This window comes from Mercenaria mercenaria, chromosome 9 (genome assembly GCF_021730395.1).
Source record: "Mercenaria mercenaria strain notata chromosome 9, MADL_Memer_1, whole genome shotgun sequence".
NCBI classification, from domain to species: Eukaryota; Metazoa; Mollusca; class Bivalvia; order Venerida; family Veneridae; genus Mercenaria; species Mercenaria mercenaria.
Window position 1 is genome coordinate 26,321,828 of NC_069369.1, and position 21,542 is coordinate 26,343,369.

The 21,542-nt window shown below is 37.3% G+C and overlaps 1 protein-coding gene across 1 annotated transcript in view; it reads left to right on the forward strand.

Moving 5' to 3' along the window:
* Positions 1-21,542, forward strand: part of LOC123546060 (antiviral innate immune response receptor RIG-I-like) — a 117,518-nt gene that overhangs the window by 48,136 nt on the left and 47,840 nt on the right. The window contains exons 8-13 of the mRNA XM_053550472.1: positions 2,053-2,210; positions 9,662-9,840; positions 10,771-10,963; positions 11,933-12,095; positions 15,166-15,261; positions 17,966-18,135. Of these exons, the coding sequence (XP_053406447.1) occupies positions 2,053-2,210; positions 9,662-9,840; positions 10,771-10,963; positions 11,933-12,095; positions 15,166-15,261; positions 17,966-18,135 (959 nt within the window). The remainder of the gene's footprint in view (positions 1-2,052; positions 2,211-9,661; positions 9,841-10,770; positions 10,964-11,932; positions 12,096-15,165; positions 15,262-17,965; positions 18,136-21,542) is intronic.

Here is a 21,542-nt window from a genome sequence, read left to right on the forward strand (position 1 = left end):
TTGTGTGCGGTCTTTTTATATCAGACCAGTATTTTTATTAGCTCACCTGAGCTGCTCAGGTGAGTTTTTCTGATCGCTCGATGTCTGGCGTCCGTCGTCCGGCATCTGTCGTCCGGCGTCTGTCAACATTTAGCTTGTGTATGCGATAGAGGCTGTATTTTTCAATTAATCTCCATGAATATTGGTCAGAATGATAACCTTGATGAAATCTAGGCCGAGTTGGAAAATGGGTCATCTCGGTTCAAAAACTAGGTCACTAGGTCAAATCAAAGAAAAACCTTGTGTATGCGATAGAGGCTGATTTTTTCATTTAATCTTCATGAATATTGGTCAGAATGATAACTTTGATGAAATCTAGGCCGAGTTCGAAAATGGGTCATCTGGGGTCAAAAACTAGGTCACTAGGTCAAATCAAAGAAAAACCTTGTGTATGCGATAGAGGCGGTATTTTTCAATTAATCTTCATGAATATTGGTCAGAATGATAACCTTGATGAAATCTAGGCCGAGTTCGAAAATGGGTCATTTCGGGTCAAAAGTTAGGTCACAAGGTCAAATCAAACAAAAACCTTGTGTATGCGATAGAGGCTGTATTTTTCAATTATTCTTCATGAATATTGGTCAGAATGATAACCTTGATGAAATCTAGGCCGAGTTCTAAAATGGGTCATCTGGGGTCAAAAACTAGGTCACTAGGTCAAATCAAAGAAAAACCTTGTGTATGCGATAGAGGCTGTATTTTTCAATTGATCTTCATGAATTTTGGTCAGAATGATAACCTTGATAAAATTTAGGCCAAATTTGAAAATGGGTCATCTCGGGTCAAAAACTAGGTCACTAGGTCAAATCAAAGAAAAACCTAAAGGCAAAAAAAATTCAACTGATCTTCATGAAATTTTGTCTGAATGGTTGCCTTGATGAAATCTAGGTCACTTTCCAATATGGGTAGTCTTGGGTCAAAAGTTAGGTCACAAGGTCAAATCAAACAAAAACCTTGTGTATGCGATAGGCCGAGTTCGAAAATGGGTCATCTCGGGTCAAAAACTAGGTCACTAGGTCAAATCAAAGAAAAACCTTGTGTATGCGATAGAGGCTGTATTTTTCAATTGATCTTCATGAATTTTGGTCAGAATGATTACCTTGATGAAATCTAGGCCGAGTTCGAAAATGGGTCATCTGGGGTCAAAAACTAGGTCACTAGGTCATATCACGTAAAAACCGTGTGTATGCGATAGAGGCTGTATTTTTCACTTGATCTTCATGAATTTTGGTCAGAATGATTACCTTGATGAAATTTAGACCAAGTTCGAAAATGGGTCATCTGGGGTCAAAAACTAGGTCACTAGGTCAAATCAAAGAAAAACCTTGTGTATGCAATAGAGGCTGTATTTTTCAACTGATCTTCATGAAATTTAGCCAGAATGATTACCTTGATAAAATCTAGGCCAAGTTCGAAAATGGGTCATCTGGGTTCAAAAACTAGGTCACTAGGTCAAATCGAAGAAAAACATTGTGTATGCAATAGAGGATGTATTTTTCAATTGATCATCATGAAATTTGGTCAGAGTGATTGCCTTGATGAAATCTAGGTGGATTTTGAATATGGGTTATCTGAGGTCAAAAACTAGGTCACTAGGTCAAATCAAAGAAAAAACTTCTGTATGTGATAGAGGCTGTATTTTTCAGTTGATCTTCATGAATTTTGGTCAGAATGATTGCCTTGATAAAATCTAGGTCGAGTTTGAACATGGGTCATCTAGGATAAAAAAACTAGGTCATATCTAAGAAAATGCTTGTTTTATCGCAAGAGACCGATTTTTTGGTCCAATCTTAATGAAAATTGGTCAGAATATTTGTTTCCATGAAATCACTAGGTCAAACATGTTTTACACTGTTATGGAGTGTTTCTTAGGTGAGCGACCTAGGGCCATCTTGGCCCTCTTGTTTCATTTTATAGATTGGTCTGAAAACTTTAAAATCAGTCTAAAACTGAGAAACCAACTATTTCTGGAGCATTGATAATTTGATTATAAGCTTTTAAATAATTTTATAGCCAACAATGAAGATGACACTGATGAGATCGAAGATACAGACATCTCGCTAAGAGAATACCAGCGAGAGTTAGCTGCCCCTGCCTTACAAGGAAAGAATGTGATAATTGTAGCACCAACAGGGTCTGGTAAAACTAGGGTGGCCATGAGGATTATCCAGGTGAGAAATTGTTTCAGTATTTGTTTTCATAGTGTGTGTCATATCAGTATAACCCCTATCATACTAGACACAATTGATTCTGCCCTTGCGACCAGTGTAGATCCTGATCAGCTTGCACATCCGTAAAGTCTGATCAGGATCTGCACTGTTCGCCATTCAGTCAGTATCTTTTTGGAAAGCACCCTAACAGACGATGGTACTGTCCAAATTGGAAGATGAACAAGTTCATTATAGAAATTTAGCATGGTAAGGGTTAATACCTGCACAGCTCAACAGGTAGTGTAGATAGAACACGGGAGTGTAGATAGAACACAAGACCATCGGCTGAAAGGTCACAAGTAAGATCCTCAGGTAGAGTAAACTTTCACTGTGACAGCTTGACAGGAGTTAATGTATCTGAAGTCATTTATTTTACCATCTGAAATCATATACAAAAGACACCTACAAAATTCTCAGTTCAATACACATTTATTTAAACCTTTCAGGTATAACAAGATATGATCGCAATCACATATAATAATTACAGATGTATATGAAACTGCAAACACGAAATGGTAATGTAATTCTCATTATATATGAACACTATTATTGTTAATATTTTTGGCAAAGTATGGCCACTCCAATGTCTTAGGTAACCCGACGTTACCTGCCGAGGAAAACCTATGCTGAAAAATTCAGTCAACCGGGAGGAAACCAGACGCACTCGTGAACACACCACATCATCATTACTCTACAGTTGCAGTAGAAGTAACGAATAATCTCACCCGGATGCAAGGGATACTACAGTACACCACAGTAAATTAAACATTCCCCATAACTCGACGTTACCTGGCATGTAAAAAGGAATATTTAGCGGACCGATGGAGCAAGCGAAGGTACTGTAATTCTAAGCAAGGCAAATACTATAATGAGCGAGGCTACAGTACAGCACAGTAAATTAAACATTCTCCATAACTCGACGTTACCTGCAAAGTAATGAGGAATATTTAGCAGACAGATGGAGCAAGGCAAAGTACAGTAATTCTAAGCAAGGCAAATACTATCATGAGCGAGGCTATGACATAAGCAAGGCTATGACACATTTAAGCGAGGCTAGTCAGATATTGCCAAAGCACTAGAGCAATACCTTTTACACAGCAACAGACAGACTATAGCAACGTCCAGAAGCACGCCCGATCGCCCCCGGCCGACAGAATTTTTCTTGGCCCTTACTAACAGGAGTGACAAAAGAATTTAAAAAAAAATATTTATTTTACGGATAAATTACTTGAGTAAAATATTCAACCAGCCATGTAATAATAAAACACAAAAGTCTTTAAATCCTTGTTTTCTGACTTAATAAATTGTTCCAGAAAGAACAAGCTAGATTCACGTTCTTGAGTAATAACGTTTTTAGCTCGCCTGTCACAAAGTGACAAGGTGAGCTTTTGTGATCGCGTGGCGTCCGTGCGTGTGTGCGTAAACTTTTGCTTGTGACCACTCTAGAGGTCACATTTTTCATGGGATCTTTATGAAAGTTGGTCAGAATGTTCATCTTGATGATATCTAGGTCAAGTTTGAAACTGGGTTACGTGTGGTCAATAACTAGGTCAGTAGGTCTAAAAATAGAAAAACCTTGTGACCTCTCTAGAGGCCATATTTTTCAAGAGATCTTCATGAAAATTGATCAGAATGTTCACCTTGATAATATCTAGGTCAAGTTCGAAACTGGGTCACGTGGGGTCAATAACTAGGTCAGTAGGTCTAAATATAGAAAACCTTGTGACCTCTCTAGAGGCCATATTTTTCAATGGATCTTCATGAAAATTGGTCAGAATGTTCACCTTGATGATATCTAGGTCAAATTCAAAACTAGGTCACGTGCGGTCAAAAACTAGGTCAGTAGGTCTAAAAATAGAAAACTTTGTGACCTCTCTAGAGGCCATATTTTTCATGGGATCTTTATGAAAATTAGTCAGAATGTTCACCTTGATGATATCTAGGTCAAGTTCGAAACTGGTTACGTGCGGTCAATAACTAGGTCAGTAGGTCTAAAAATAGAAAAACCTTGTGACCTCTCTAGAGGCCATATTTTTCAAGAGATCTTCATGAAAATTGATCAGAATGTTCACCTTGATAATATCTAGGTCAGGTTCGAAACTGGGTCACGTGGGGTCAAAAACTAGGTCAGTAGATCTAAAAATAGAAAAACCTTGTGACCTCTCTAGAGGCCATATTTTTCATGAGATCTTCATGAAAATTGGTGTGAATGTTCACCTTGATGATATCTAGGTCAAGTTTAAAAGTGGGTCACATGCCTTCAAAAACTAGGTCATTAGGTCAAATAATAGAAAAACCTTGTGACCTCTCTAGAGGTCATATTTTTCAATGGATCTTCATGAAAATTGGTCAGAATTTTTTATCTTGATGATATCTAGGTCACATGTGCTCAAAACTAGGTCACTATGTCAAATAATAGAAATAACGACGTCATACTCAGTTCAAAACTGGGTCATGTGGGGATAGGTGAGTGATTCAGGACCATCATGGTCCTCTTGTTAGTTTATGAATCTTCCATCTGAATGATTACATCCAATAGTCTTAGTCCATGTTGCTTATTGGTTGGCGGATAAATTCCATATTTTTCAGTAGTTCCGAGAGCACATAACATTGTTGTGATAACTCAGATAATCGTCTAGTTACCAAACTTGAATATATATATATTTAGTGTATGTCTATTCAAGTAATAATCCAGTAAGCTTACAACTTACTTCTAAACATATGGATTTCTCGTTTAATTATCATCTGGAGAGATGTTGATACGCTTTCGATCGACTGCGTAACGAGTGATTTGTAGCCCAGGAATCCTATTGATTCAACATCCGTGAAAGGTATCCGGGTTCTGATCACTTCAGATGTTAGCATCCAGACAGCAGCATATCATCTGTAACATAAGTACTACCCAAAACAGTCAGATTGCCATAACAGAATTAAAATATGCAATAATAATGATATTGTCGTATTGAACAGATTTTTTATATTATTATTATTATTATTATTATTATAACTGGGGTGTGGTGGGTGGGCAATTTTAACGAACACTTGAACTGCTATGTAGCAATACTGTGGTTGAACTGAGAATACTGCACGTGATCTCGGGTTTATATAATGCTCGAGTGGTTCCCTGACGCTTCCGCGTTCATCATTTATTTGTTATATATAAACCGAGGATTAGAAAAACAGGATTACTTGACAACAATGATAGTTTATTGTTTACATGCCTAACGACGAGATATCCACTAATTTCGTTAGAAAATAAATGCAATTATTTTTATGCAAAATAATTTTTATTATTCTATACCTTTGATTCTTGTGAGGAAGTTGAGATATATTTTTGAGATGAAATCAGTAACGTATTCCTGCTACCAGCATGATATATAAACATTTCTCAAGTTGTGTCACAAATGTATAAGTGCATGACATCATAAATTTGTAGAGCTCTGTAGATTCTTGTTTTGCATACTTACAGAAGCCATGGACAAGTTTACATTAACTTAAGATCACAAAATTATGATTGTAATTTAGCAATATTTTTTTTAACTTAACACAGATATTGCTTAAGTATCTACAGGTGAAATCATATTTATACCCCCACAAAACAAAGTTTGGGGGGATATATAGGAGTGAGCTTGGCGGTTGGTCAGTCGGTCCGTTGGTTTACTTGGTTTCCGGATGGTAACTCATGAAAGGCTTAACCGATTTAAATAATTTTTAGTACACAGGTGTAACATCATAAAATACAGGTCAAGTTCGACTTTGGAGTCTGTAGGTCAAAGGTCAAGGTCACAGTGACTCGGAACAGTTAAATGGTTTCTGGATGATAACTTGAGAATGCTTGGACCTAGGATCATAAATTTTTGTACACAGGTGTAACATCATGAAATACAGGTCAAGTTTGACTTTGAGGTCTGTAGGTCTAAGGTCAAGGTCACAGTGACTCTGAACAGTTAAATGGTTTCAGATGATAACTTGAGAACGCTTGGGCCGAGGATCATATATTTTGGTACACAGGTGTAACATCATGAAATACAGGTCAAATTTCACTTTGAGGTCAGTAGGTCAAAGGTCAAGGTCACAGTGACTAGTAACAGTTAAACGGTTTCAGGATGATAACTTGAGAATGCTTAAGTCTAGGATCATAAATTTTTGTACACTGGTGTAACATGATAAAATACAGGTGAAGTTCGACTTTGAGGCTAGTAGGTTAAAGGTCAAGGTCACAATAACATGAAACAGTTAAACGGTTATAACTTGAGAACACTTGGGCCTAGGATCATGAAAATTGATAGGGAGGTTGGTTATGAACCGCAGATTACCACTAATGATTTTGAGGTCAGTAGATCACAGGTCAAGGACACAGTGACCCAGAACATTTAAACGGTTTTCAGACAATAACTTCAGAACACTTGTGACTAGGATCACAAAATTTAATAGGGAGGTTGGTCATGACCAGCAGATGACCTGTATTGATTTTGAGTTCCAAAGGCAAAGGTCAGAGTGACCCTGAACATTTAAACCTTTTCTGAACAATAACTTGGAAATGCTTGGGCCGAGGATCATGAAACTTCATAGGGAGGTTGATCATGACCAGCAGATGACCTCTATTGATTTTGAGGTCAGTAAGTCAAAGGTCAAGCAAGTTCAGCTTTGACATTGGCTTAGTTCTGTGAAAAGGCCATATTGTGGGGGTATAATTCATCACTCCTGTGACAGCTCTAGTTTTAGCTCACTTGTCACGTAGTGACAGGGTGAGCATTTGTGATAGACGGACCTTCGTCCGTCTTCCATCCACAATTTCTTGTAAACACGATAGAGACCACATTTTGCAAGCAATTTTAATCAAACTTGCACACAACTTGTATGAGCATAATATCTTGGCCAGATCCCATCATTGGTTCCAGAGTTATGGCCCCTTAAAGGGCCAAAATTTGCCATTTTTGGCTTTTGAACACGATAGAGACCATATTTTGCTATTAATGTTAATCAAACTTGCACACAACCTGTATTGGCATAATATCTTGGTTCCTTTTGAAAACTGGCCAGATCCCTTCATGGGTTCCAGAGTTATGGCCCTTTAAAGGGCCAAAATTTGCCATTTTTGGCTTGTGAACATGATAGAGACCACATTTTGTGACCAACTTCAATCAAACTTGCACACAACTTGTATTAGCATAATATCTCGGTTCCTTTTGAAAAATGGCCAGATCCCATCATGGATTCCAGAGTTATGACCCCTTAAAGGGCCAAAATTTGCTATTTTTGGCTTGTGAACATGATAGAGACCACATTTTGCAATCTACTTTAATCAAACTTGCACACAACTTGTATTGGCATAATATCTGAGTTCCTTTCAAAAACTGGCCAGATCTTATCATGTGTTCTAGAGTTATAGCCCCTTAAAGGGCCAAAATTTGCTATTTTGCTTTTGCAGCCATCATGGCCATCATGATACAAACTTGCAAAATATCTTCAGCAACAATAAATCTTGGATTCCATGATGAATCTGTCAGATCCAATCATATATTCCGGAGTTATGGCCTCTGATTGACCCCTGAAAGAGCCAAAATTTGGTAATTTTCACCTTGTGAACACGATAGAAGTGACATTTTATCTTTGATTTTAACTACACTTACACACAACTTAAATCACAATAAGATCTTAGCCTGCCCACTTAGCTCAGTAGGTAAGAGCGTTGGTCTACGGATCTCGGGGTCGCGAGTTCGATCCTCGGGCAGTGCAAATGTTCCCCGTGACTATTTGATAAACGACATTGTGTCTGATATCATAAGTCCTCCACCTCTGATTCATGTGGGGAAGTTGGCAGTTACTTGCGGAGAACAGGTTTGTACTGGTACAGAATCCAGGAACACTGGTTAGGTTAACTGCCTGCCGTTACATGACTAAAATACTGTTGAAATATGGCGTTAAACCCAAAACAAACAAACAAACAAACAATAAGATCTTTGTTCCTTTCGAAAACTGGCTAGATTCCATCATGGGTTTTAGAGTTACTGCCCCTGAAAGTGGCAAAATTTTCTATTTTGGCCTTCCAGCCGTATAGAGGTTTCATTTATGCTTTGATTTGATACAAACTTGCACAGAATGATTACCTTGATGATTTCTACGCCTTGATCGAAACTGGGTCATGTCGGGTCAAAACTAGGTCATCAGGTCAAATCAAAGGAAAAGCTTGTTAACAAGCTAGAGACCACATTTATGGCCCTATCTTCATGAAACTTGGTCAGAATGTTTATTTTGATGATTTCTAGGCCAAGTTTGAAACTGGGTTATATGGGTTGAGAAACTAGGTCATGAAGTCAAATCAAAGGAAAAGCTTGTTAACACTTGTTCGTTTGATGTGCATGAAACTTGGTCAGAATGTTTGTCTGCATGAAATATCGCATGAATTTTTATCTTGGTCATGTGGGGTCAAAAACTAGACCACCAGGTCAAATCATAGAATAAGCTTGTTTACACCCTAGGGGCACATTTTTATGCCCCCGAAGAGAGGCATATTAGTTTTCAACTGTCCATCCGTTCGTTCGTTCGTCACAACGTTAAATTTTTGCATGAAGGCACTTTACTCGCGAACCACTGCACCCAGGACCTTCAAACTTCACGTGCTGATAGTACTTATTGAGTACACCACCCCTACTGACTTTGGGGTCACCAGGTCAAAGGTCAAGGTCACAGGGGCCAACGTTAACTTTTTGCATGGAGGCACTTTACTCGCGAACCACTTCACCCAGGACCTTCAAACTTCATGTGCTGATAGTACTTATTGAGTACACCACCCCTACTGACTTTGGTGTCACCAGGTCAAGGGTCAAGGTGCTGCGGGGGCATTTGTCACCATTAGTGACAGCTCTTGTTGATTCTATCTTCAAATTTGGTCAGAATGTTTAATTATCATGAAGTCTTGAATGATTTCAAATCTGGGTCATGTCAGAAACTAGGTCACTAGGTCAAATCATAGGAAAAGCTTGTATACACTCTAGAGGACACTTTTTTGCTCCAGTCTTCCCAAAACTTTGTCAGAATGTTTGTTTTTATGAAATTTTGGACATTTAGTTCGAATCTGGATTGTGTTGGTTAAAAAACTAGGTAACTAGGTCAAATCAAAGTAATGCTTGTTTACACTCAAGAAGTCACATTTTTTGGTTCAATCTTAATGAAAATTGGTGAGAATATTTGTCTCCATGAATTCACCAGGTAAAACATGTTTACTTTATTATGGTGTGTTACACAGGTGAGCAACTTAGGACCATCTTGGCCCTCTTGCTCTTGTTATTAAAAGATCGTGAATGGAGTATATTTTGTAATTTTTTTTTTTGTATATAAATAGTGGTATATTAAAAAAATTCTGAGTTCTCGGCCACTATTTGATACATTATAGATTTTCTCTTAAATAGGAGCATATCCGGCAGCAGAAGGGAAGGGGAATAGCAAAGGTTATATTCCTCGTAAATCAGGTGGTCCTTGCAAATCAGCAAGGTGAGGCCTGTAGAGGGCTACTGAAGAAGTATACATCTAAGGTGATAACTGGAGAATCACAGAGAAAGAGCGAATGTCTCAAAGATTTTATAGATAAGTAAGTACTGCTGATAGGAGTAGTACGTTACAAACAGTAGCCACAGTTTGGTAATGAAACAAATCTTGCAAGTTTGATTTGAACAAAGAAATCACTGCTTGGGATTTATTTTTTTCAGGTTTAACATGACATTTACCAAAACATAAATTTGCCTGTTTTGTGTGTTACAATCATTCACAGAAGACAGAGTTTATGATATTTACTAAAAGTAATTTGCAAAAGAATGTAGATTCATGAATGAACCCATGTACTATGCCGTACAAACAATTCCTAAATGGAAGCGTCCATGGCTGAGTGGTTAAGGATGCTGATTTAAAATCACTTGCCCCTCAGCAGTGTTTTTAGTGTATCACATTGGGTGTAGAACTCTTAACGTGTGAAAGCCATCTGGGTAGCTTTACCTAAGGTCTGTGGTTCTACCGTTGTGCCGACACATGCGTTAAACCATGCACGGAGGGGTACCTAAGTCTTCTTCCTCCAACAAAACTTGGTCTTCAAACCCAACAGAAGATTCTTTTATTGTATAATAATGTCACACTTTCAGTATTTCTTGAAAAGAAATAGGGTTGTGTTGGTTCAGAAGTAATTTGCCAAATTATATACTTCGAATTAGTGGTTGACAAATTGTATATGAATTTTGAAATTACAGTCATTACAGTCATCATATATATATTCATTTGGAGAAAAAAGTGTAGTAGCTGGGAAGACACTGCGATCATTTTTACTACCTTTACACAATGTGCCAGACAAGAAAGTTGGTCAAGTGAATAAGTGTAGTTGTTGTCAGATAACTAAGCTTAGCAGACATGTTACATAGAAAAATAATTGTCAGCTATTTTTGTCTTGTCTTACATCCATATTGCATAATTTGACAAAGTCTGAAAATTTTGGCAGAAATGTGAATTACATAATCTTGTTTGTTTCTTTCAGACGTGATATATTGGTTGTCACTGCCCAAGTTCTGCTCAATGCTTTATGTAGAAAAGAGATCAGTGGAATAAACAAGTTCTCACTTATTGTGTTTGATGAGTGTCATCATACACATGCCAATCATACATTTAATCAAATCATGGGAAGATACATGGATCTCATGTTTGATAAACCTGATCATTGTTTACCACAGGTATATTTATGATATATATTACAGTTTGGAATATCAAAACATTTGAATAATTTTTAGCTCACCTGAGCACGAAGTGCTCAATATGAGCTATTGTGGACGGTCATTCTCCGGCGGCATCCTTCAACATTTGCCTTGTTAACACTCTAGAGGCCATAATTGTGAACCAGTCTTTGTGAAACTTGGTCAGATTGTTTGTATAGATGATTTCTAGGTCAAATTTGAAACTGGGTCATGTGGGTTCATAAACTAGGTGAGTAGGCCAGATCAAAGGAAAATCTTGTTAACACTCTAAAGTCCACATTTGTGACCCAATCTTTATGAAACTTGATCAGAATGTTTGTCTTGATGATCTCTATGTCAATTTTGAAACTGGTTCATGTCGGGTCAAAAACTAGGTCAGTAGGCCAGATCAAAGGAAAATCACACTCAGGAGTCCACGGTTTAAGTTTGAAACTCACGAGAATATGTAAAAATGTTTGTCTTAGTGACCTCTAGGTCAAGTTAGAATCTGGGTCATGTTTTGTCAAAAACCAGGTCACCCGATCAAACCAAAGAAAAAAAAAAACACTAGAGGCCACAGTTGTGATCCAATCTTTATGAAACTTGGTTAGAATGTTTGTCTTAATGATCTCTAGGTCAAGTTTGAAACTGGGTCATGTGGGTTTAAAAACTAGGTTAGTAAGCCAGATCAACTCTGGTCAGCAATATAGGGCCATCATGGCCCTCTTGTTTCTTTAAATGTGCCTTTCAAAAAATATTTCCTTTAATTCTTTTAAAAGTGAAAACAAGCGAACTTTGGGTGAATTAAACTGTCCAGCAATTTTATTGATACGTTTAGCAATTTTGTGGAAATGCCAGTCTTACATTGCTGTAATGCATGATGTCAAAAATTGGATTATGTCATGTTAAAAATAGTGTAAATGATACAAAATAGAAAAAAAAGCTTTTTTACTATGATTCATTTTCCAGATTGTTGGTTTAACAGCTTCTGTAGGTGTAGGTAAAGCAAGGAATGAGGAGAAAGCCATGGAACATATCAAACATTTGATGGCGAACCTTGATGCTCAGGTTATATGTACAGTGCAGAGAAACATGGGAGAACTGAGGCAGCATGTCAGTCTACCAGAGGAAGGTATAGTTTACAAATGAGTCATAGTTTCGTTGCTTTCAACTGGGTGTGAGTTACATTTGGTGTGCTTGAAGTGAGTGCTGACCGATGGCATCTAGGTGTACCAAATGTTAAATTTCTTGTTTATCAGCCCCCTACTGGTTTAAAACCAGTTTCAGGGACTATAGGAATGCACTTTTCCCTCCATCATTCTGTTTGTCCGTCTGCAATTATGTGTCTGGTCCGTAACTCTGTCATTCATGAAAGGATTTTAATATTACTTGGCACAAATATTCCCCATGGTGAGATGACATGTCATGCGCAAAACCCGGACCCCTGGCTCAGAGGTCAAGGTCACAGTTGGAGGTCAAAGGTCAACAGGGCTTTTTTTCTGTCTGGTTCATAACTCTGCCATCCATGAAGGGATTTTAATTTTACGTATCACAAATGTACTTCATAATAAGACGATGTGTCATGCACAACTTTAATATGTAGCATTGCCTGGTGGATCTCTAACAAGTTTGTTCAAATTATGCCCCTGGGGTGAAAAGAGGCATCGTCCTGGGAGTCACTTGTTACAATTATGAGTTATATAGGAAAAAATACTTCAGAAATTATCAGATCATATTTCCTAGACTGTTTAATTATAACAGACATCCCAACTTTTTCTGAATGCCAAGTGGGAGTTTTTGCTTTCCAAAGTGGGAGATTGAGGTGTTCAAGTGGGAGATTTTATACCGCGGTAATAATGTTCATGATAACGAAGCTTTTAACAAATCTAATGATAATATAAACTTATTTGCCCTTATAAAATCACTAGTCTTAAAAAAATTCACTTGTCTATATCTTATTATTCATGCATTTTTAATGTTTTGGAACAATAATACATGAAGCCTTCTGTGCAAAATTAAATAGTTATGGCACTTTAAGCACTATGTCTAAATTCAAAACACCACTGAGAATTAAACCTGCACTTTTATTTCTTTTGTTGGAAAGAAGACTCCCCATGTGAATTTTACATGACAAACAGTACAGCTGTTAGAACTGTAAAAACAAAATGTATATAGCTAAAAGAATAAAAGTTCAAGCAATAGAAAATTTACTGTTTGATTCTCATCCCTGTCAACCAGTATTTAAAACCCCTGGCTAAAATACTTTTATTGATCAAAATCCTGTTATCCAAAATTGAATGTCCGGGTATTGTTACACTTTCGTAGATTTGCCTAAATCTCCAGTTAAAATGATGTGTTTGACAAATTGTTATGATGCAAAGACAGTTTAACAGCATTTGATGGTATTAAAATTTACCATGACATTTCCTCTTATCAAAATGATTTTAAGAGAAATGTTTTTTAAAACCTAGCAGGTTGACTCGGCGACCATCTACTTTCGATTTCAAAAAGTTACAGAAAAAGGTAAAGCCAGTATAATTTCTAATCTAAATTTGATTGAATTTAATTAGATATCTAATGTCTGGATTTTAATTTCAACTGTGACACATTAATCAACACCTGGCTTTGTTAAATCGTGTAATAAACAATAATCAGCACGGGTAGAATAAGGTGCGAAAATATCCGAAAGCTGTTGTTTACAGACTCGTCAGTAGTGATACAGTATCAGATAGGCGCAAAGAAGCGGATTATTTCATAATTTTTGTGTGTTTATGTTGTTTTGTTGTTTTGTTTTTTTAATCGGGAGATTGAGACTTCTGATCGGGGTGATCGGGTTTTACAACCAGAATCGGGAGAAACCCGATCGGATCGGGAGAGTTGGGATGTCTGTTATAATTACCTGATGACCCCAAGCAATTAGGGATCACTTGAATGTGACCTTAACCTACTGACCTACTTTCTTACTTTTTAAGATACAGCCTTGAAATTTGGATGACCTGTACAGTTTTGCACACCGATCTTAAAACTGACTTTCAGTTACCATGAATGTGACCTACTGACCTACCTTCTTAATATTTTAGCATCAGTTTGCCATTTGAAACATGTGGCTCATATTACTCAGGTGAGCGATCCAGGGTCATCATGACCCTCTTGTTAGAATTACATCCCTTTCTTGTTATTGTAAATAGCTTATATTGTAATTTTTTTATTATTGGCCATAGCAAAAAACCAAGACCACTTTTTTGTGGTACAAGATGCATTTTACGTGTAATTATGTCTCCCACCACACAGTGGTGTGGGAGACATATTGATTTACTCCAGTCTGTGTGTCTGTCTGTCTGTCTGTCACAAAGCTTGTCCGCACTCTAAGTCGAATATTTCTCATCCAATCTTCACCAAACTTCAACAAAATGTGTCTGCCAATAAGTGCTCGGCCAAGTTTGATAACTAGCCAAAGCGGCCTAGACACTTCGGAATTATGGCCCTTGAATTACCAAAAGCACTCAGATTTCTTGCGTAGTTTTACCTCCAAACCGACCCCTATACTACTAGTAGTATAGGGGTCCTTTTGGTGTCGAGAAAGCGCATGCACATGTGGATTCAGTAAACAGTATATAAAGACTGACTTATTATTTAGATGATTAGGCAGTTGTGGGAGACATGTGCTTTTCTCAAAAGCATCTCTAGTTTTTAGGTGTATTTTGACGTATCTGTACCTGGTAAAGAGTTTTGTGTGGACTTATATTATTAAGAATTTTTTTCTTTAGGATTTACTTCCCTTTGTTGTTACTATAAATTATAGTAGAGAATAGTAGGTGCCTTCCAGTAAGGGACTTTGTATTGCATGGCAATACTTCATTCACTTGTTTTAAATGTTTTAATTTATATTTGATATTTATGACCTTGGACCTTTGAGGTCAGTGTTGTTCATTTGGCATAGAAATACAGTGGCCTGTAATAGTTTATTTATGCTATGGGACTAAAAATATTTGAAATGTTGTGTTCAAAATTAACTCCTTCATGTTGTCAGGACTTTGAAATAAAAAAAATGAAAAAGTACACTTGCATTGTGAGTAAATAGATGTGGGAAAATGAATTAATCTGTAGCTTTGAAATATTTTCTTACTTTGTAATAATGGCATATACAGGTATCTTGAGATTATTTTTGACATTTATAGGAGCAATTTTTCCTGTACTTTCAGAAACACATAAAGTGCCCAAGCGACAAAATGATGTTTTTCAAGAGAATGTGATTAAACTAATGAATACCATAGAGAAAAGAATGACCCAGTCTTCATGTAAGTTTATGTTGAATGATGGGATATAACTACATTATTATCATAACTGTGCAGCCATTAATGTTATAGATAAAACTATTGAAAATAAAAAAGTCTTATATCCTATGCACCTCCTGATAGCAGTCAAGTAAGTTTACAGCTTTCATGAGTAAAGGTTTGTTTACAGGGTACAGTGCGATGGATACAGTATTATTGTATCTAACAGTAATTTTAGTGTCAACATGCTTACAGTTTCAACGTTTGTTATTTGTTACCATCCAAACGTGTTTTGTATATACTTGTAAATGATATTGTGACATTAATATTTGTGTGGGACTAATTTTTATACGCCCGAAGGGACGTATTATGTTATGACGCTGGTGTCCATCTGTCTGTCCGTGAAGGATTTCAAAGAAACTTGACACAAATGTTGACCACACGGAGACGACATGCAGAGCGCTTGTTTTGGATGACTAGCTTCAAGGTCAAGGTCACACTTAGGGGTCAAAGGTCATATGAGTGTGTTTCCTGTCGGCTCTGTAACTCTTGAACTGCTTGAAGGATGTCAAAGAAACTTGGCACAAATGTTCACCACACTGAGATGACATGCAGAGCGCTTGCTTTGGATGACTAGCTTCAGGGTCAAGGTCACACTTAGGAGTGAAAGGTCATATATGACTTTGCTGTGTCCGCTCTGTAACTCTTGAATTGCTTGAAGGATTTCAAAGAAACTTGGCACAAATGTTCACCACACTGAGGCGACGTGCTGAGTGCATGTTTTGGATGACTCGCTTCAAGGTCAAGGTCACACTTAGGGGTCAAAGGTCATACATGACTTCCTTTGTGTATATTGCTCTGCCTTGCAGTGCTCTTGTTTTTATTTGGCAGATCCCTTTTTTGTTCTGTTACAATAAAAAAAAATTGTATTACTTCCCTTTTTAGCTCATCTGAGTTTTGGGGAAAAAAATGATGAGTTATTGTCATCACTTGATGGCGTTGGTGTCAGCGTCGGTGTTGCCTGGTTTAGTGTTATGTTTAGGTCAGCTTTTCTCCTAAACTATCAAAGCTATTGCTTTGAAACTTGCAACACTTGTTCACCATCGTAAGCTGACCCTGTACAGCAAGAAACATAACTCCATCCTGCTTTTTGCAAGATTTATGGCCCCTTTTGGACTTAGAAAATATCAGATTTCTTGGTTAAGTTTTATGTTTAGGTCAACTATTTCTCTTAAACTATCAAAGTTATTGCTTTGAAACTTGCAACACATGTTCACCATCATAAGCTGACCCTGTACGTCAAGAAACATAACTCCATCCTGCTTTTTTCAAGAATTATTGCCCCTTTTAGACTTAGAAAATCAGTTTTCTTGGTTGAGTAATATGTTTTAGTCAGCTTTTCTCATGAACTATCAAAGCTATTGCTTTGAAACTTGCAACACTTGTTCACCATCATAAACTGACCATGTACAGCAAGAAACATAACTCTGTCCTGCTTTTTGCAAAACTTATGGCCCCTTTTGGACTTAAAAAATATCAGATTTATAGGTTAAGTTTTATGTTTAGGTCAGCTTTTCTCCTAAACTATTTAAGCTATTGCTTTGAAACTTGCAACAGTTGTTCACCGTCATAAGCTGACTATGTACATCAAGAAACATAACTCCATCCTGCTTTTTGCAAGAATAATGGCCCTTTTTGAACTTAGAAAATCATGGGTAGGACAATTTTTCTATTATACAAAAAAAAATTTGATGAGCATCAGCACCCGCAAGGCGGTGCTCTTGTTTGTTACTATAAATAGCTTATTTTGAAACTTTTTTATTATTGGCTGTAGGGAAAAACTGATACCACTTTTCTGTGGTACAACATGAATGGTACATCCAATTTTTAGATGTATTTAGACATAACTTTACCTGGTAATAATTTTTTGGTGGACTTAGAATTTTTTTGGAATTTCTTCTTTTTGTTGTTCCTGTCCTTTGGGCTTCAACAGTCAAGTTCTTTAAATTTTGCTCCCATCCTCTGATGTAACCCTTCGGGCATATATTGCCCCACTTGGCGGTGCTCTTGTTGTCGATTTGATAGTTATATCAACTCAAAATTTAATTCCAACAAACAAAGTTACCATTCTTTTCATCTTCGAAGGTGTAAATCTATGAAATTGTAGCCCTACAAAATGTTACGCTTATGAAATTAAATAATAGCACAGTATGTTAAAATAGTTAATAGACTTTATAATATTTCATCTTTTTGTGGGTGCCATTATGAAGCTAATGTAGCCAAAACACTGGCGGGGAATGGTGGTCTAGTGGATTTGGTGTCGGCCGTTCAATCAAGGGGTGGTGGGTTCGAGCCTCACTGGGTTCGAGCCCCACTGGGGTCACGACCATGACTTCTCATATGACACCAGTACTGGTTTTTCCAGGATGCGGACTTGAGAGTGGTTACAATAAGCTTGAAGCTGTCATCACAATCAAGCTAAAACAAATAAGTATAAACTAAAACCCTGGCGATCAATAAAAGTGACTTGTAATATTTTGTAGTTTTGAATACTTTTAATACCTATATACAGGTGCCATTATAAATTTTAAAATTACAAGTGTCAGTTGTTCACAGATTAAACAAGAATTATTTCTGTTATGAGACTTTATGTTGACCAACTGTTAGATCTTGTTTAATATTCATAAAGCCATTTGTATAATTATATTAAAAATCCTGTACCTCACAGTGGTGAAGGAGATCCCTGAAGCCAGCAAGATTGAGGGTGCCCTGAAAGCCCCTGCCCAAAAAGGGACAGCTCAGTATACACAGTGGGTTAGTAAGCTGTGTAGGGAAACTGCAAAACTGAAGAGTTCTGAAGCTAGTCGATTCCTAAATCATTGTATGACTCACCTAGAGGTAAGTGTAACACTATGATAACATGTGGAACACATTTAAAGCTATATTAACCTGTAGAACATGTCTAGATGTTACACTTTAGTAAACTGTAGAATGTGTCTAGAAGTAGGTGTTACACTTTGGTAACCTTTAGAGCATGTCTAGATGTAGGTGTTACACTTTTGTAAACTGTAGAGCACATCTAGAAGTAGGTGTTACACTTTTGTAATCTGTAGAGCATATCTAGAAGTAGGTGTTACACTTTGGTAACATGTAAAACACGTCAAGAAGTAGGTGATACACTTTGGTAACCTGTAGAACATGTCTAGAAGTAGGTTACCTTTAGAACACTTCTAGAAGAAGTTGTTACACTTTGGTAACCTTTAGAGCATATTTAGAAGTAGGTGTTACACTTAAGTAAACTGTAGAGCACATTTAGAGGTAGTTAACCTGTAGAGCATATCTAGACATATGTGTTACATTGGTAACCTGTAATGCACATCTAGAAGTATTTGTTACAATTTGGTAACCTGTAGAGCATGTTTAGAAATAGGTGTTACATTTTTGTAACCCGTAGACCATGTCACGAATTAGGTGATACACTTTGGTAACCTGTAGAGCACATCAAGAAGTAGGTAACCTTTAGCACACGTGTAGAAGTAGTTTTTGTAGCCTGTAGAGCACATCTAGAAGTAGGTAAACTGTAGAACATGTCTAGAAGTAGATGTGACACTTTGATAACCTGTAGAGCATGTCAAGAAGTAGGTAATAGAAGACATTATGTCCCTTTAAAACATAGAAATTTTGTGAAAGTTTTTATGTAAACAGGTTTCTCTGGAACGTTTAGACCAAATGCTTTCACACTTGTGTTTTGCATCATGAGATGACCCCAAAGGGCTAGTTAAATAACTTGCGTTTTGTTAAAATTATGTCAAGACTATCTTTTTAACTTAAAATCTTTAATAAATTTTTTGCATGTAAGCAGTTTCCTTAGGAACTATCAGACTGAAAGCTTTAAAACTCTTTGCAGCTCTTTAATATCTGATGATGTGATGCATAATTTCAAGGTCACACTTGGCTGTCAAATGTTAACACTGCATGAACAGGGTCTGTTTCGTGTCAGGTCTAAAACTTTGTCACGCATCATGGGATTTAAATATTGCTTGGCATAAAGGTTCCCCATAATCAGAGGACAGTCATGCACATTGCCCAGAAGCCTAGCTCAAAGGTCAAGGTCACATTTGGAGATCAATAGTGTTTTGTTTGGTTCATAACTTTGTCATTCTTCAAAGGATTTTAATATTTTTCGGTACAAATATTCTCCTCGACGAGAAGACGTCATGCAAAAAACCCAGACCTTTAGCCCAAAAGTAAATGTCATACTTGGAGGTCAAAGTCAACAGGACTTTTTCCCTGTCCCTGTTCAGTCTATAAGTCTACAATCAATGAAGGGATTTTATATTTTAGTTGACACAAATGTACCCCATAATAAGATGATATGACATGCACAACTTTCAGACCCATAGCTAAAAGGTCAAGGTCACACATGGCTGTCAGATGTTAATATTACATGAACAGGGTCTGTTTCATGTCTGGTCTAGAACTTTGTCATTCATTACGGGATTACAATATTGCTTGTTTTAAATGTTCCCCATAATCAGACAATGTGTCATGCACAACACCCAGAACCCTAGCTCAACGGTTAAAGTCACACTTTGAGATCAAAGGTCAGTAGTATTTTTCCTGAATGGTCCATAACTTCATCATTTGTCAAGGGATTTTTAATCTTTGTTGGTACAAATATTTTCCTGGATGAAAAGATATCTCATGCACTAAAGCCATACCCTTAGCCATATCCTCAGCCATACCCTCAGGTTTTTTTCCTGTCCAGTCTGTAACAATCCTTTAAGGGATTTTAATATTACTTTGCACAAATGTACCCCATAATAAGACAACATGTCATGCGCAACACCCAAACCCCTAACTCAGAGTTCAAGGTCACGCTTGAAGGTCAAAGATCAATAGGGTTTTTCCCCCTGAATTGTCAATAACTCTATCATCCATTTAGAGATTTTGATATTACTTGGCACAAATGTTTCCCATAATGAGACCCTAAACCCTAACTTGGAGGTCAAGGTCACAGTCTGAGGTCAAAGGTCAGTAGGTTTTCTTTTTATGCCCCCGAAGGGAGGCATATAGTTTTTGAACCGTCTGTCGGTCTGTCAGTCTGTCCGCAATTTTCGTGTCCGGTCCATATCTTTGTCATCCATGGATGGATTTTCAAATAACTTGGCATGAATGTGTACCACAGTAAGACGACATGTCGCGCGCAAGACCCAGGTCCGTAGCTCAAAGGTCAAGGTCACACTTAGATGTTAAAGGTTATTTTTCATGATATTGCATTCGTGTCCGGTCCATATCTTTGTCATCCATGGATGGATTTTCAAATAACTTGGCATGAATGTGTACCACAGTAAGACGACATGTCACGCGCAAGACCCAGGTCCGTAGCTCAAAGGTCAAGGTCACACTTAGACGTTAAAGGTCATTTTTCTTGATAGTGCATTCGTGTCCGGTCCATATCTTTGTCATCCATGGATGGATTTTCAAATAACTTGGCATGAATGTGTACCACAGTAAGACGACATGTCGCGCGCAAGACCCAGGTCCGTAGCTCAAAAGTCAAGGTCACACTTAGAAGTTAAAGGTCATATTTCATGATAGTGCAATGATGGGCATGTCCGGTCCATATCTTTGTCATTCACGCATGGATTTTAAAATAACTACGCATGAATGTGTGACACAGTAAGACGATGTGTCGCACGCAAGACCCAGGTCCGTAGGTCAAAGGTCCTAAACTCTAACATCGGCCATAACTATTCATTCAAAGTGCCATCGGGGGCATGTGTCATCCTATGGAGGCAGCTCTTGTTCTTTTTGGTCCATAGCTCTGTAATCCATGAGAGGGTTTTAATATTACTTGAGACAAATGTTCCCCCATAATAAGACAATGTTTCATATATGCAATGCCCATACCCTTTGCTCAAAGATCAAGGTCACATTTGAAGGTCAAAAGTCAATATTTATCTTTTCCAGTTAAGTCTGTAAAGTATCTCAATAAAAGCTCATGTGGCATATGGACCCAGTTTAAAGAATTTGTAGGTTTTTTTTCAGAATTGCTTCCCTTTTATTTGATGATTTCTTACATTTTTTCTCATAATATATATATTCCCACCAATTTCAAAATGAAATGTTATCAAATTAAAATTGAAATTTTTTTTATATTTATAGATGTTGTAAGCAATCAACAATAATTGAATAGTTGTGGATTTTTAGCTCACCTGAGCATGAAGTGCTCAAGGTGAGCTTTTGTGATCGCTCTGCGTCTGTCGTCGTCCGTTCGTCCATCCATCCGTCGTCAACAATTT